Source organism: Dendrobates tinctorius, unplaced genomic scaffold (assembly GCF_039654945.1).
Source record: "Dendrobates tinctorius isolate UK_male_01 unplaced genomic scaffold, ASM3965494v1 ptg000155l, whole genome shotgun sequence".
Classification (NCBI taxonomy): Eukaryota; Metazoa; Chordata; class Amphibia; order Anura; family Dendrobatidae; genus Dendrobates; species Dendrobates tinctorius.
The window spans coordinates 506,638-523,347 of record NW_027361822.1 but is presented as its reverse complement, the minus strand read 5'-3'; the positions used below and the strand labels follow the sequence as shown (position 1 = coordinate 523,347).

The 16,710-nt window shown below is 46.6% G+C and overlaps 1 protein-coding gene across 2 annotated transcripts in view; it reads right to left on the bottom strand.

Moving 5' to 3' along the window:
* LOC141050946 (uncharacterized) overlaps positions 1–16,710 on the bottom strand; it is a 277,364-nt gene that overhangs the window by 108,325 nt on the left and 152,329 nt on the right. The window contains exon 9 of one of the 2 annotated variants that reach the window (XM_073547667.1): positions 11,440–11,530. The exons of the other annotated variant lie outside the window; for it this stretch is intronic. Coding sequence (XP_073403768.1) covers positions 11,440–11,530 — 91 coding nt within the window. The remainder of the gene's footprint in view (positions 1–11,439; positions 11,531–16,710) is intronic. 2 annotated transcript variants of the gene reach the window in all.

The following is a 16,710-nucleotide window of genomic DNA, read 5'->3' as shown; positions in this document are numbered from 1 at the left end:
GGGAAGTACAATACCTCGGACAGCGGGTGGGGGAGGGCTGCTAAAACCTGAGCTAGAAAAGGTAGAAGCCATTACAGCCTGGCCCACCCCACGAACCCAGAAGCAGTTACTGTCCTTCCTGGGTACGTCTTGCTATTATAGGAAGTTTGTGCTACACTAGCTCTGGCTAAACCGGTAACTGATCTGACCAGGAGGAAGCTCCCCTCAATTTGTTTCCTGGACCCCTCAATGTGAGGAATCATTTTCTGCCCTAAAGCTCACATTGGCTAGCTCACCCTTCCTTCAGGTCCCATATTTCACTTGCAGGTTTGTAGTGCAGACAGATGCCAGCACCTATGGGCTAGGTGCGGTTCTCAGCCAGGTGAACCAGCAAGGTGAGGAGCACCCAATTCTCTACTTAAGCAGGAAATTTCTGCCCCGAGAAGTGGCTTATGCCACAACTGAAAAGGAAAGTTTAGCAATTGTGTAGGTTCTGCAGAAACTGCAACCATACCTATATGGGTACCACTTCACCGTGATTACAGATCATAACTCACTGGAGTTAGCTCAACAGGGTAGTTGGGGACAACGGGAAATTGCTTAGGTGCAGTCTGACATTACAGCAATATGATTTTACAATTCAACATAAGAAGGGAATTGATCACGACAACGCTGATGGCTTATCTCGCAAAGGCGGGGAGGTACCAAATACACACTCGGGAGCTGACCGGCAGTAACTTACCATCTGTGCTTAGGCTGCAGCTCTTCACAAAGGTCATAACCTATGGTATCCTGAGAAAAGGCAGCTTTCCTGGTCACAGGGTCTCAGACCCCGGGATGCCATCCTGAGAACGCAGAGAATGGAACCATTTCACACCTCTGATGCCTTTGAAGGGAGACATCAAATGGAACCTACAGTATTTGCAGCCTGACTATTTCTATTTACTATGGGAAAAAAGCCACTAGGAGGCGCCGGACTGGCACGTCGCCGCAAGACTCGGGGCCTGCTGTTCCGGCCTCGGCCACTAGGAGGCGCCGGTCTGTCACGCCGCCGTCAGACTCTGGGCCTGCTGTTCCAGTCTCTGCCACTAGGAGGCGCCGGACCGTCACTTCGCCGTCAGACTCGGGGACGGCTGTTCCTGCCTCGGCCACTGAGAGGCGCCGTGGTTCGTGATGTGATGTTGGTGACAGAGAAGGGGCTCCTGTGCAGGCATCTGGTGGGTGCAGGCTCCGCCCCTCTGTCAGTCATCAGGGGATTACTGCATCACCATTTGGCCAAGTCCTGGGGGCGGTCCTAATGACATCATCAGTTCGGGAACCTGTGAGGGATGACCTGATCCCTCAAATACCTTGGGCCTGGTCTTGCAAGCCGCCGGATATATTCTTGGTTCCCCTCCGTGCTATTGTGTGATTTGCTATAGTTAACTCTGACCTCAGCCTGGATTCCTGACCATTCTATTGCCTGCCGTTTTTGTACCTCTGCCTCTCTCCTGATTTTTGATGCTGACCTTAGCTTGGATTCCTGAACCCTTCTTCTGCCTGCTGATTTTGTACCTTTGCTGCCCTCCTGGTTTTTTACTGACCTTGGCCTGGACTTTAGACCCTTCTTTTGCCTGCTGATTTTGCACCTCTGCTGCCCGCCGGCCTCCCACTCCTGCCTTCGGACCACGATTATGGGTTTTAGTTTTAACCCCTTGGCGGCAGTCCTGCTCTGGTCCACTGCTCCTCTAGACAGCTACCCCCTGGGCCTTGCTACAATTCCAGATCCCTGTATAGGGGTTAAGGGTCTCGAGGTTACTCGGGGAGCTGTTCCTACTGCAGCCCAGATTCGCAGACGGTCGTCACAGGTCCAGTCACAAACCAGGAAATAGAATATTAACATGAGAGGCTGTCTAGAAATCTGATCTCCAGGCTGAGCCTCTGAGACTAAAACTTGGGCCCTACACAAAAGAAAGTTGTTCACAGATTGAGGGCAACCAAGCTGATGTTATTCATTTCATATCCCCCCTCAGGGAACAGAATAACAGTTTAGATACTTCTGTATGTTTCTCCCTTTTATTTTATAACTGTTTGGCATATTTGTATGTCACTTTTTATATCCTTTTATTTTAAGCACTGTACCTTTTCGATTAAAGCTTAAACCTTTAATAAATTTGAACCTTGTATACGCTAAAAGAATCCATAACCTCAGAATGTGTGATCCTAGTAATTGGCAGACATTAGTAGTAGTATTTCCGAGACTTATCGCCCCTATGTGCGGTGAATGGTGGCAGCGTGTGTGAAGCGGGGTGCGTGGTCCGTGTCGGTGTGTGATCTATGCACCCATTACAGCATAGAACAGAGGTTGAATGCTGGATTGAGTGAAATAGGAGATAGATTAACCCTTGCTGACGCATCCCCAAGCCACTTGCCGAGAAGAGAGTACGTGACTGGCTGCAGCACAGCCAATCAAGCTTTTAGGCTGTGGGCTCTTCCAGTTTTCGCATGGCTGTGATTAGCCAGTACACCCCGTGAACCGGCTTGTATAACTGCCAGATACTGGGTGACAGCGCCATTCTGCTCTGATAAGCGTAGCGATAGGACACAGCTCTAGTGAGGGACAGTGTTCAGGTGCAGCATGCATACAGAGAACCTCTGTGTTAATACCCTGCCAAAAACCTGGGTGGGTGTACTCAGCAATACAGCCTTTTTTTAAATTTATGAAGGCAACAAAATGGCAAATAGGGAATGGCAAACAGAACTAAAATTGTGGTGGAGTATACCAGCGGGTTGATGCAGCTGGCATACTGCTATATTCAGCAAAAATGTACCGTCAAGTCCTGTGGGATCCACACCTGGTTAATTTTAATGAATGAGCTTGCCCACGTTGGCTGTGGCCAGGCGGATGCGCCTTTCTGTGATCACAACTCCTGCCCTGCTAAACACATGTTCCGGCTTGGAACAGCATAGGCCAGCATCTCCAAGGTGTAAAGGGCATGCAATTTGGAGACCCAGTAGTTAAACAGGGCAGACCCATCACTTAGTACGTGAGTGTGTGGCCACAAACTTTTGCACCACATTGCTGAAACACTGACTCCTGTTAATACGAACCGTATCAGATGGTGGTGTTGGATGTTGTGGGGTGCTGTGGAAGGTTTTCCACATTTTATCCAGGCTAACCTTCCCTTCCGAGGTGATGCTGGTGCACAAGCTGCATTGAGGAATTCCTCTTCTTCCTCCACTGTGTGCCTCCATAAAGCCCCAGCTGTCAGGTGGGAACACTGTCAGTAGTGCGTCTACCAGAGTGCACTTGTATTACTGCATTTTCTAATCATGCTCCAATGATAGCACATAGTCCTTGAAGCAGGGATCCAGCAGCGTGGCCAGAATAAGAATGCCGAAAGCATGCACAAACGGCCTGCACTTTCTGCAGCAGCTCTGACATCTCGGGGTAATTTTTCAGGAAGCACCAAATTCAGCACCTATGCCAGGAAATGGATGTGCGTAAAATCAGCTAGACCTAGAACTGCTACAATATTTTGCCCGTTACCGACCACCACCAGGCTTGGCTAGAGGTTCAGTGGCTCCAACCAGTCATCAGTCTGTCGGCTGATCTTCATCCATAGCTCCTGCACCGTGTGGAATATTTCCCTCAAACAGATGAGTTTCAGAACAGCCTGCTGATGTTTCCCCCTGCCTGTGCTGAAGTTGGTGTTTCAAGGGTTATGGTGATCGGATGACAAGAGGGTGAAGGAAGCTGAGTAGGTAGAGGAGGAAATATGGATGAGAAAACTTAAAAAAAAAAAAATAAAAATCCATCAATCATCAGTGGTGGTAGGATATATGGCAAAACGCTTTCTGCCTCAGTCCCAGCCATTACTACACTTACCCAGTGGGCAGTTAGGAAGATATAACATCAATGCCCGTGCTTACTGGTCCATGTATCGGTGGTTATGCGGACCTTGCCACTGGTGGCATTGTACAATGCACACCTGGTTTTCTCTGCAACATGTTCTTGCAGGGCAATGATAGCCTACCTGGAAAAGTAGTGGCGACTGGTAACTACATACTGTGGATCCCATGATCCCAATGTTACACCATTATAAATGACTTGTGAGCAGTATGAAAAGGCCAAGAATGCAGAAGAGGGTGCTGAAGGAGGCTCAGATCTTCAGGTGTGTACTCCACTGCAGCTCGTGCATTGCATTCAGATGCTTCGTCATGCAGGTGGTTAAACAGGTTAACATCATTTATGCCTTGCTTCAGTCTCTAGTTAATTTAATTCACCGCACACTCAAACAGACTTTATGCAAACTTGCATAAAGTCTGTTTGAGTGTGCGGTGAATTAAATTAACTTGTGATTAGGACCTACTGGTCCGTTGCACCTGCACCATGTCTATATTTGACCAGAGTGTACGCTAACTACCCAGTTCGCTTCAGTCTCTGACGGCACAGCGTGCAGACAACCTGTGTCTTGTCAGGAAGGTACTTTGAACTGGCTTTGGTATGATCATCTCGTTGGCACAGTGGGATCATCTCGTTGGCACAGTGGAGCTGACACTCTGGTTAGGGGCAGGACACTGTGCTTTTGCACCCTGCTCCTACTTTTGCTGTGCAGCTGTGGCAGCGTGACCACCACCTCTTCCCTCTGAACTGCCCATGTCACTAGAATGGCCTTGACTCCATGTTGGGACTAGAACCTCATAATCCCCCCCATTTCATCGCAACATCACACCTTGCCAGGCTAGCCTTAACTTTGCTGCCCGACTAATCCACCTCTGCAAATCCCTTCATAGGTGCCCAATTTAACAATACATACACTTCAAGCTACTAGATACTAACACTGACCTTCAAAGCCATCCATAATCTGTTTTCCCCATTTAACTCTGAACTAGTCTCCGGATATCTCCCACCACATAATCTTAGGGTACCGTTACACTTAGCGATGCACCAGCGATTCCGACAACAATATGGATCGCTGGTGCATCGCTAAGTGGTCGCTAGTGAGCAGCCACACAGGCAGATCTCACCAGCGACATAGCAGGGGTCGGGGGTTGCTACTTACCTGTCAGACGTGGCGATCCTGACGTCCTCCGCCCGCGTCGCTCGTCGGCGCCACAGGAAGCGCCCGTCGAGAAATGGTCCAGGACGTTCTCGTGCGACCAGCGATGAGCAGCGGGTGAGCTGGTCGGAGGCAAGTATCAGACATAGCGATATCGCTAGCAATATCGCTGCTACGTCACAAAATCGGTGACGTTACAGCGATATTGCTAGCGATATCGCTATGTGTAACGGGGGCTTTAGATCCTCTCAAGACCTCCTTCTCTCCTCCACAATCAATACACTCCTCATCCATTCACCTGCAAGAGTTCACCCTAGTATCCCCCATCTTCTGGCATTCTGTGACTCAACATATCCGACTATCCCCTACATTCGGAACTTTCAAGAGGAACTTGAAAACTCTTCTCTTCAGAACAACTTACAGCCTGCAACAATCAAGCTGCCACCTCATCACTAGCAGAGCTGCCGCCTCACCAGCACCAGAGCTGCTGCAACAACCACACCTACTGTCTACTTCTCCATTATCCTGTAAAATGTAAAGATGTGAGGGTGGGGTCCTCTCACCCATATACCTGTCTGGCAAAATGAAATTTATTCAATTGTAATTTCTATTTGAATGTAACCCTTCTCATGTATAGCACCAAGGAATCAATGGCGCTATAAAAAATAATAATAATCCTCCACCCAGTCCTCACCCCTGCCCTTGTTGCTGGTCTGCACACAGCAGAAAGCTGCAGCAGGTGGCACCTGTGTTTCATCATCACCACCAAAGATGTGCTATGGTGGTGCACTCACCATTTGCACTACCCCTCCCACATACTTATACTCAAACAGAACAAGTGGTTGATTATCAGTGCACTCAATCTCTTCCACTTGTAGGGCAGGGCCAGGTGGATGGCCCATGGAACCACAGCTAGTGGAATCATCAAAAACAAGAAGTGACTGCTGCATGACTTGGGGCTCAGATTGCTTGCCTAATTCGCAAGGGGTTGAAGTGGAAGACAGAAGCCCATGGGCCGCAAGTGCCAACTCTGCACTTTCAGCATGCGACTGGGTGGAAGACAAAGTGAAAGACCTGAAGACACTCAGCCATCCAATCTAAAACCGCCTCTACTGGCCTTACCATTCTTTCAGCGGTACTCGGTCCTACGTAATTACGCACAACGTTGTGACACCTTGGTGCACCAAAGGAAGGTGTTTCATTTGGGAGCGTAGAAGGCATAGATCGACCACATAATCTCTACCTGTAGCAGCTACTACACCACCAGCAGCAACACAGCCACGTCACCTATTTGATACTCTTCTCATTCCTTACATCCCCTCATTTATCACATGGCCTGTATACAGAGAGCGAGAGTAGCCAGCAGATTATTATTACACTGGTTGTATGCAGTGTGCCACCACAGAGCTTGTTTTTAGAGTTGCCCCCCAAAAAAAACACTGGTGGCTACCTCGTCCTCCATTTCTTACACCTGCACAGCCACATCCATCTCCTCCTTCACTTGGACCTCCGCCTCCTGGTTCAAGATTTTTTTTTTATTCTTTGCCAAGTCATTTTCCTTTTTATATTTGTTTTCAGGGCAATTGTCCTGCTCTTATCCCCATTTTGATTCCTTTTGCAGCCCCTCTAGCCCTTACCATGACCATTTTACAGCACCAAAGTTCGGGTTCCCATTGATTTCTACTGGGTTTGGGGTCAAGGTCTAATGCCCAAACTGAACATTGGACTAAAGTTCGACTGAACCCGACCATCCACAGGCCTGTTCATCCCTAGATTTGAGATCAGTTTTATTAGGTGATTCCATCTCATATATTCTCTGACAGGTGCATGCACTATAGCACAGAGTAAAGCACATTGGAGCAGATTGGTCATGTACACAAGTCATGGCTTTGGGTAAGAGGTAAAGATTTTATATATTTTTAATATACCTAAACCGTGGATAGAAGATAGGAGAATTAGCCCGTCTCATACTTTATGTCAGGCATGCCAATAGAAACATTAGCTGAATATATGAATATGGGAGCACTGTGGGAATCAGAAAAAGTATTTGCAGCAGTGTCATCTACAAACATAGTTTGCCATGCCTGGTTCTTTTGTAGATCCTTTAGCCTTAACACTGGTGCTTGAAAGTATGTGAATCTTTCAAAATGTAAATTTATTCATAAATTTGATGTAAAACTACATCAGCTTTTCACACTAAAAGTAGATCGTGTCAAGAGGATGCCGCGACCGAGTGGGGCCAGAAGATCGAGGCGTCTGGTTACACATTCATCTGGTTAGACCTGCTTCACCTTCCCTATTAGCAGGTTTTCCTTGCTCTGTTCTTGCAACGGTTAAACAGTCCCATTTGCCTCCTGAAGCTCACCGTCCTGAGCTGTCTCAGCTGTTCTGAGCTCATTATTTCTACCTGGTTTAAATCCTCTCCTCCAAGCTTCAGTTGGTTCCAGTGATCACTTGCAACTACCTGGTTTGGAGCAGATCAAGTGAGCTGAGATAGGAGCAGGCATTTGGAGTTGGAGGAGACATGGGTGTATTTGGTTTGTATGTGTCTCCCAGTCTCTATTCCCATTTGGTTTGCCTCACCCTCTCCTTCCTTATTTGACACTAGATTGTTTGAGGGTATTTTTGTATGACTGCAGTTTTCTTTTATCCCTATCCGTTTCCCCTCTGTGCCTTTACAATAGAGCAGGACTAGCATTCCTGCTGTCCTACTCACTATTCAGGATGGTACTTAGGGTAAGACAGGGATAGGAATGTGATTGCCACATGGGGTCAAATAACCTGTCTAGCAACCCTAGGGGGGAGTTCAGTGTTGCACAGGGCAAGTATCAGGGGTGCCCCCTTGAATCCTTCCCTAGTGGGACAGCTTACCTCTCCTGTTTCGCCATGGGTAGAAACATGAAAGACTTCTATTTATACTTTTGAGCAGATCAGTTACATAAAATAATAAGGCTGTGTTCACACAGCGTTTTTTTAGCGGTATTTTGAGCGGATTTTCCAATAAAACCGCTAAAAATAAGCTTCCCATTCATTTCTATGCATTTTGGACTTTTTGTGCATACTGATGCGTTTTTTACCACGAAAAAAACGCTTCGCGGTAAAAAAACCGCAGCATGCTCATTAATTTCTTTGATTTTTCTGCGTTTCTGGCTATTTCTATGCGTCTTGAAAACGCGCGGAAAAAAAAAGCATAAAAACTGCGCATTGTTTGCGCAAAAAACGCGCGGTTTCTGGGAAGGGAGTCAGGTTTTTCAGCAGAAATTTTCTGCTACGTGTGCACATAGCCTAAAGGTCAGTCCTCCACTATTCCCAACTACTAGGATGTTTGGTTACTTTGCTTTCTGGAGAGACCACTTTTATACCACTGCCAATAAGGATGATGATGTCCTAATAATGTCATCTAATCACCCTATGTAATTTTCATGTATTATTAATATTTACTTATTGCATTGTATTGTCTCATTTTGTTTTAATTCTAAGTTCTGGTTGCAAGGCTGTATCAATGCTGTTCAAAATAGGCCATGACAGACATGTATTGTCCATGACCGTAGTTGATGCTCTATGGTGCAGAGCACATTCAAGCTTAATGCCAAGAGAAAGAGAGCCCATGTAATCCTACCCATGTCTGCACAGAGCAGACACCACTTTCTGTAAGAAATAATAGCATCTTCCAGCAAGGCTGACAACACACCACCATTTCTCAAAATTCTGAAGGGTTCACCAAGTCCTAAATCAGTGATAGCACCAACAGCAACTTGACCGGGTTGGAGTTGAGTTTGGAACACAAGTGGATGACTGGGAGTGTACACCTGTAGGATTGTCACACACTCCAGGAGAACGTGTAGGAGGATAGCGTGAGTCTTGTTCATATAGATGGTCAGCGTGCTTTTCCCAGATAACTAGGCGAGATGTTGCTTCAGGTGTTTATGAAGAACTGTAGTTCCTAGTCTTTTCTTGCTTGTATATACACTGTTTTTACTCCTTCTGTAAATCCTTCACATTGCAACACAAATGACCCCCAGTACAACCACGACCACAGCTTTCAGGTGCTATTGACCCTCCTCCAGCAACATCAGTTGTGGCATCACCTGTTTTTTTTTTTTTTTCACTATTCTGTCCATTGCAATTGCCACTATTTCTCTTTCCATACATTTTTACAACATTCTGTTTAACAAAAAAAAAAAAAAAAAAAAAAAAAAAAAAAAAAATCATCTTTTCAGCCTAAATTATTCTCCTACTCAAAATTGACATGAGAATACATGCTGGGTAGTTCGGTACATGTCCAAAAATCCAGCTGTATTGGTGGTGTCTTGGGCAGGGGTATCAAGATAAACTAGTATACAGGTGTACAAAAACAGACATCCACAGTTAAATGTCCAGACTATTTTTCAATTAATTTACTATTTTATCTTTTTTACAAAATTTTCTTCCCTTCTCAAAAAAAAAAAAAAAAAAAAAAAAAAAAAACCACAAGAAAAGTTAAGTAGGTACATGTCCAAAAATTCAGCCACTACAGTTGTATTGGTGTGGTATATATGCATGTGAAATTTGACTAGTAAAACAAGTGTCAACTTAAAAAAAAAAAAATGTGAGGCAGATAGTCACAGTTATACAGTATGTCTGGATTTAGGTAAATTATATTTAGCATTTTTTTTCCAATACAATTACCGTATCCCCAATTCACAAAAATGAATACACAAATGGAAAAATTCAGAACAGTCAGTTAAACATTTTTTTTTTTTTTTTGAATGACACAAAAGTTCGGATTTTCTTTTGAAAAATATTGTGCTGGATTGCTGCTCTCCAGTGCATTAATAATTTAGAAAAAAAATTTTGCAATTCAAATGAAGCAAGAAAAGATGCCAGCCCAGCTACACTGTATCCCAGATCAACCTCACTAGCTTCAGGTCGGCTGCTGGCACCACTCTTCTGCCTCTCTCTGGTTACACCATTCCCTGCTTCAGCTTTTATAAAGGCTCTGATATTTTCTCCTGATTTGCTGCACTACACCATGTAATGTTATAGCTGCATCACATCATCGAGAAACCGCTTAGCCACGCCTGAAGTCACGGGAGGATTTTATGGTAAATTCAAACATCTGCAAAGTGAAAATTGGCAATTTGAACAAATTGAAACTGTTCAAATTTGCTTGCACAAAAGAGTTATCTAAAATTCTACAGAAATTTGATTTGCATCAAATAGATTTGCTAACCTAAACTTTATTCTGTAACGGATCAAGATATTGCATGCAAAAGAAGGCAGTTCTTGCTCCCACCCAAAATGCAAATCTGCACACGGACACAAGCAATTTGCAAACATGACTATTTTTGACATGATCATCTGCATCCAGCCTTATTAAACTGCATCCCTTTAGCAGCGGGACGTCTGAATACCTTTATATAAAAATTCGACCACTGGCCATAAGGAGCGACAGGAACCCATGTAAGAATGCAGAATATCCCCTGATATATTGGGTCTGTCTACATTTGCACTGATTGGACACTTCAGAGGCATGTGCGCATACCGTTCTTATGTAAAAAGCCAAACTCAGGCAAAGTGGGTTTAAATTTATGTCTAAGAATTCAACATTATTTACTCCACCGACCCCCTTCTTTAAGACTGGTGTGCAGTCTTAAGAAGTTGTCCGAGACTTTTTTTTTTTTTTTTTTTTTTTTAATACTGAAGGCCTAAAAACTAAACAGTCAGGCAGTTGCTAACAGTGGTAATTACCTGCCTGTTGTAGCAGGCATCAGCTCAGAGCGGTCACCTACTGCTTCTTCCAGGCTGTCGACGGTGCCCGACTTCCTACGTCATGCTGATTGACAGCTGGCTTCCCACAGTTAAACTATCAATCAGATGACGTCAGCAGTCAAGATACACCAATAGAGCAGAGTTGAAGAGAAGCCGCTGCTCTGTTGACATGACGCCGCCAGAAGACGTAGAATCAAATGCAAGAGTGGTCTGTCACCGCTCTGTGCTGATTCACACTATAGGAACGGAGAAAAGAGCAGATAGGGTCTTATCTGAGAAACATGTATATCATCCCCTGAGGAAGAAGTGATTTGCACTTCGAAACGCGTTGGGAAAAAGAAATGAATAAAACATCGATCTTCTAATGCACAAGTAATTGTGTGTTATGTTCAGCAGCGCACTGAATCCATAAAAAAGCTCCATTTAACTATACCGCTCTGTGCTGGCAGATCATCGGTGGGCACAACAGTCAGGTAGTTAGCAATTACCTGTGTGTTAGTTCTTAGCACATTGTAAGAGAAATGGACCCAGATAACCACAGCCCTTAATTCCACATCAAACGCTTCATGTGAACACACCCTAAAAACTCAGATTATCTAAAGTTACTGTACAAGCCAGTGACTGATTAGAGCCTATGGCTTCTCTGCATTTAGTGGTCACTACTCACCTGTGCGGTTATCTGTAGGAATCTCCTCTTTACACTGCTCATCACCCCTCACATATGTCTCTGTAGTATTAATATGGGGCAGATCTTCACCCTGAAAGAAATGTTGTAAAAGTCACTGACAGATGAAGACCTTTGAGAAGATCCAGACCCCATCTAATGTCTATGATCAGCTTTATCCTGTCATCTCCACCAGATATAAAATATACACTGAATGGCCACATTACTAGAGACACCCATCTAGTAACACGTAGGATCCTCTTTGCCCTTCAGAACCTCAGATAATAATCACGTTATAGATTGCACAAGGTGCTGAGATGAATCCCAAGGAATACTGGCCCATGCCAACAGGATGGGTTCTTGTAGTTGCCGCAAATTAGATGAAAGTGCAGAGATGCTCTGAGCAACCAATTCTACCTCATCCCAGAGATGCTTTATAGGATTAAGACCTGAGGACTGAAGGCGGGAAAACAAGGAAAACTCACTGTCATATTCCTGGTGTAGAGGAACGGCAGATCCTGGCACCTCCTGAAGAGAATTAATGTATGAAATAAATGGTATATTTGTGAGGCTGCACAATATATTATAATTACAGGGCACTGATGAAAAGTGCTGTAGCTATGTGGCTAATGCCATGGTTTATTGTAGTCATTTTTATGTGATCGTTATGGAATGTCGGAAGCTGGGCAGGGAAGAAAGAGAGGGTCAGCCCTGCAGCTGGGCAGGGGAGAGCTCCAGAGGGTCAGCCCTGCAGCTGGGCAGGGGAGAGCTCCAGAGGGTCAGCCCTGCAGCTGGGCAGGGGAGAGCTCCAGAGGGTCAGCCCTGCAGCTGGGCAGGGGAGAGCTCCAGAGGGTCAGTCCTGCAGCTGGGCAGGGGAGAGCTACAGAGGGTCAGCCCTGCAGCTGGGCAGGGGAGAGCTACAGAGGGTCAGCCCTGCAGATGGGCAGGGGAGAGCTACAGAGGGTCAGCCCTGCAGCTGGGCAGGGGAGAGCTACAGAGAGTCAGCCCTGCAGCTGGGCAGGGGAGAGCTACAGAGGGTCAGCCCTGCAGCTGGGCAGGGGAGAGCTACAGAGGGTCAGCCCTGCAGCTGGGCAGGGGAGAGCTACAGAGGGTCAGCCGTGCAGCTGGGCACGGAAGAGCTACAGAGGGTCAGCCCTGCAGCTGGGCAGGGGAGAGTTACAGAGGGTCAGCCCTGCTGCTGGGCAGGAGAGAGTTCCAGAAGGTCAGCCCTGCAGCTGGGCAGAGGACAGTTCCAGAGGGTCAGCTCTGCAGCTGGGCAGGGGAGAGTTACAGAGGGTCAGTCCTGCAGCTGGGCAGGGGAGAGTTCCAGAGGGTCAGTCCTGCAGCTGGGCAGGGGAGAGTTCCAGAGGGTCAGCCCTGCAGCTGGGCAGGGGAGAGTTCCAGAGGGTCAGCCCTGCAGCTGGGCAGGGGAGAGTTCCAGAGGGTCAGCCCTGCAGCTGGGCAGGGGAGAGTTCCAGAGGGTTAGCCCTGCAGCTGGGCAGGGGAAAGTTACAGAGGGCCAGTCCTGCAGCTGGGCAGGGGAAAGTTACAGAGGGCCAGTCCTGCAGCTGGGCAGGGGAAAGTTACAGAGGGCCAGTCCTGCAGCTGGGCAGGGGAGAGTTACAGATGGTCAAGTCCTGCAGCTGGGCAGGGGAGAGTTACAGATGGTCAAGTCCTGCAGCTGGGCAGGGGAGAGTTACAGATGGTCAAGTCCTGCAGCTGGGCAGGGGAGAGTTACAGATGGTCAAGTCCTGCAGCTGGGCAGGGAAGTTGTCATCCTTGCAGCTGAACAGGGTAGAGTTAGAGAAGATCGGCCTATTAGCTGTGCAGAAAAATCTGGAAGCAGATAGGTTTACTTTATAAATAGACCCCCTTGGTGCCATTAGAGTTTAGTTGTAGATTGAAAGTTCAAGTAAGAAAAAAAAAAGAGAAGGAAAAAGACTGGAGCAGGGTGTGCGTGACAAGTACGGATGAAAATAGCTTGCTTTTAAACTGACCACTGATAAGTGGCCAAGAAACTTAAGTACAGCTGGCAAGACTTGGGACCAGATCAGACATCTGGTAAGGAAGTAGAAAAAGCAACTCTAGTGGTTCTGAGCTGAAGGTAAAGAAAGGTAGCCAGGCATTTGTGGGAACCCGGAGATGACAAGAACAGAGGCTAAGTATAAGCTTGACTTGTAGTCAGAGACAATTTTATACAAGGTGCGGCCCTGAGCAAAAGTTTAAAGTGAGGCAAAAAATGCTAACCTATTGCACCATGACAATCATTTCGGGTTTTATTTACATGCGCTGAGTTTAGTCCGATAAAAGAGTGTGATCAACAATATTGAAGTTGTTGGACTCGTTACCCATTTTTGTTCCGGCATAAACAATCCAATCACTTGATGAATAGGCAGTGTCAGGAATACAACTTTTGTTTCCGCTTTCAGTTCCGGTTAGGAACTTGCAGCTCTCTGGTGCCCCCCTTACCCTCAGGTCAGTCAGGGAACTGCACATAGGATAAGTAGTCGCTGGAAAGGCTGCCTTGTCAAGTACAGGCTATTGGGTACTCTGCAGTGAGGGCGGTATGTAAATCACCAGTCTCAGGCCGGGACTACACACATAAACCGCCGATCCATCTCTGCCAGGGTTTCCCAATACCACTAGGATGCTATGCTGCCACCAGTTCCTCGTTTGATACTAAAGCCTATATTGTGAAAGTAACTAACCCACAGGTAACTTAATTTGGTGCGGAGTACGTGTCGGTTCGATCATAGAGCAAGGAAAACAAAACTAGTAAAATTATAGGTTTCCTCCAGAAAATATAGGCAGTGTTTACAAAAATAAATACAAGAAAAGACAAAATACAGTATATACAGACAGGTATAAAAGAGATTAAAATAGGAAACTTACTACATCTCAGTCACTGGTATAACGTGTCGATGAGGGGAGGGGAATTCCCAAAGGTAAAGATTCAGTCCAAAGCATGGATGTTAGCAGTCTTCCTCCAGGCTCTGAACACTCTCAAAATGATTGTTTCTGTTTAATAGTTTTCCCATAAACTTAGGGACTCCTCCCTTGCTGACCTCACTTGGTGGTTTGTGTTAGAGGACGTACGCCCCTTTTGAAAAGTTGTCAAAAACTTCTACTTGCCATTCCTCTGGCTGGGGGCTCACAGAGTGACGACAGGGGCATTATATTTTTTCTTACGAAATTATCTTTCTTTTGAGACCAAATATGACATGTATGCGTGTTACTGGGGGGCAGAAACCATTTCCCCGGTTTCTGCTGGCTCTTGAAGTTGCAAAATTATGCCGTGTGTAGCCTAAATTATACGGATTCTAAAAATATATGTTTCCTGTCTCTAGGATTATTGTGTTTTATTAAATTAGACCTGGAATAGACTAATGAAATCTAAATCATTGGCGGGAGAAACTGCTCTGAACTGGTCTGGGTAATAAAAGTGACCATGGGCTGTACGGAGGGGGAATGGATAGAATTACACAGTGTAGAGGAAGATGGAGGGGGTAAGTTTTGCAGCTGTTTGGCCGCATGTTGAAATACAGAAGAACAATGCACAAACCAACTGGGGGTAGGGCGACAGTCAGTTCCGGAAGTGTACTTAAGATATTAGGAAATAACTCATTTTCCGGATAGGCAGTATATTGCTCTTTTACTATAATGCACACCCCAATGTCCTCCAAATAGTACAATGTACAACCCATAGTCCTCCATACAGTATAATGCACCCCATAGTCCTCTATATAGTATAACACGCATCTCATAGTCCTCTATATAGTATAATACACTCCCCATAGTCCTACATATAGTACAGTACACTGCCCATACTACAATGCAGCCCCATAGAGAACAGAGTCCTCGACCCTGAATGACAGTTGGCCTCAATGTAGAGACAGTGTCAATGCTGGGGGGAGTGGTTACAGCAGCCGCTCTGTATACTGTGGTGTAGTAACCACCGAGTTTGCTATGGGGCGCTGTGTGGATGTCCCAGGAGAAAGGATGAACGGCAGAATATGGAATGGCCGTTATGTATCCCAAAGTGGGTGGCTTTGGGATGGAGACTTATGTGTTGATCAGCAGTGATACTGCTGAGATGTTGTTTCAATGTGTAAGGGAGAAGTCTCCAAGTAACTAGAGATATGGGTGGTGCTGGTTACCTACAAACCCACCCAGGGGGTGTGTTTAAAGCACTATTGTAAAGAGTGTGTAAAGGCTTGAAGGACCTGTGATGAGGTCAGAGTCATGTGACCCGGTGGGCGTGGCTATGGACCATATAATGTGGCCAGGGTAGGTCACATGGGGGTGAATGCAGGGACCTGGTTGGTCCAGAGCGGAAGGTCCCACTAGGAGATGTGTCTCCGGGAACACAGCATGAGAAGTGGCTGTGGGGAATGGCTGCCAGCGTCTGAGAGTTCCCAGAGGAAGGAAAGGAACGTCTGCAGTGAGCTGTAGCAGCCATGAGGTAAACCCTGACGGAGTGAGAAATCTGTGAGGCTGATGAGCCTGGGTACTGGACATTGAGACCCTGTGTGACCACAGTCTTAACAGAGTACAGCTCTGTAAGGGACGCTATGCTGGTGATATGAACTGTATCTTATTGGTCACGGTTTATGCTGCATAATAAACCGCAGGGACTAATTGAATGACAGCGCTACCTCACATTTGGTGGAGAAAGCTATGGGTAGTATTGTAGCCTTGTTGCTGGGAGCAACGGAAAAGGACTGCAAAGTCGGTTGCTAAGGGCAACGCTGAGCCAGGAGGGCTGACGGTTGGGGAAGCCACTGCCCGGCTGTGGTTCTGGAACCCTGGGGCGCCCTATTGAATAAGGCACTGTCCGGATTGGTGAGCCCAGTGCGGCCGTTTCCCCATGAGAAAGAGACTTATAGGATACCTCTGCTGTAGAGGGGTCCGAGAACCTGCGCGGCCAGCAGGTGACGGTCGTGAAAACCGTGTTGTACTGACCGGGGTCACTGAGAAAGAGACTGGTGATCGATAGGGTGCCTCAGTGGAGAAGAGGTACCTGAGGACCTGTGGGGCCGACACAGGTAACAGACAGGTGTTCGTGTTGTACTGACCTGGGTCAGTGGGAAAGACTGTGTGCCTGGAGGGTTCAGTGAGCAAGGTCCTGGAGGGTCAGTGTTGGGAGAAGAATCGAATCCCTGGAGCACGTGGTATGACCTTGGACCTGGTGAGGTGTGAGTGTTGGGCAGTCTCAGGAGGAGACGGATGTTCTGAAGAGCACCCGCTAAGCCCCTGGACCTGGTGAGGCCAGTG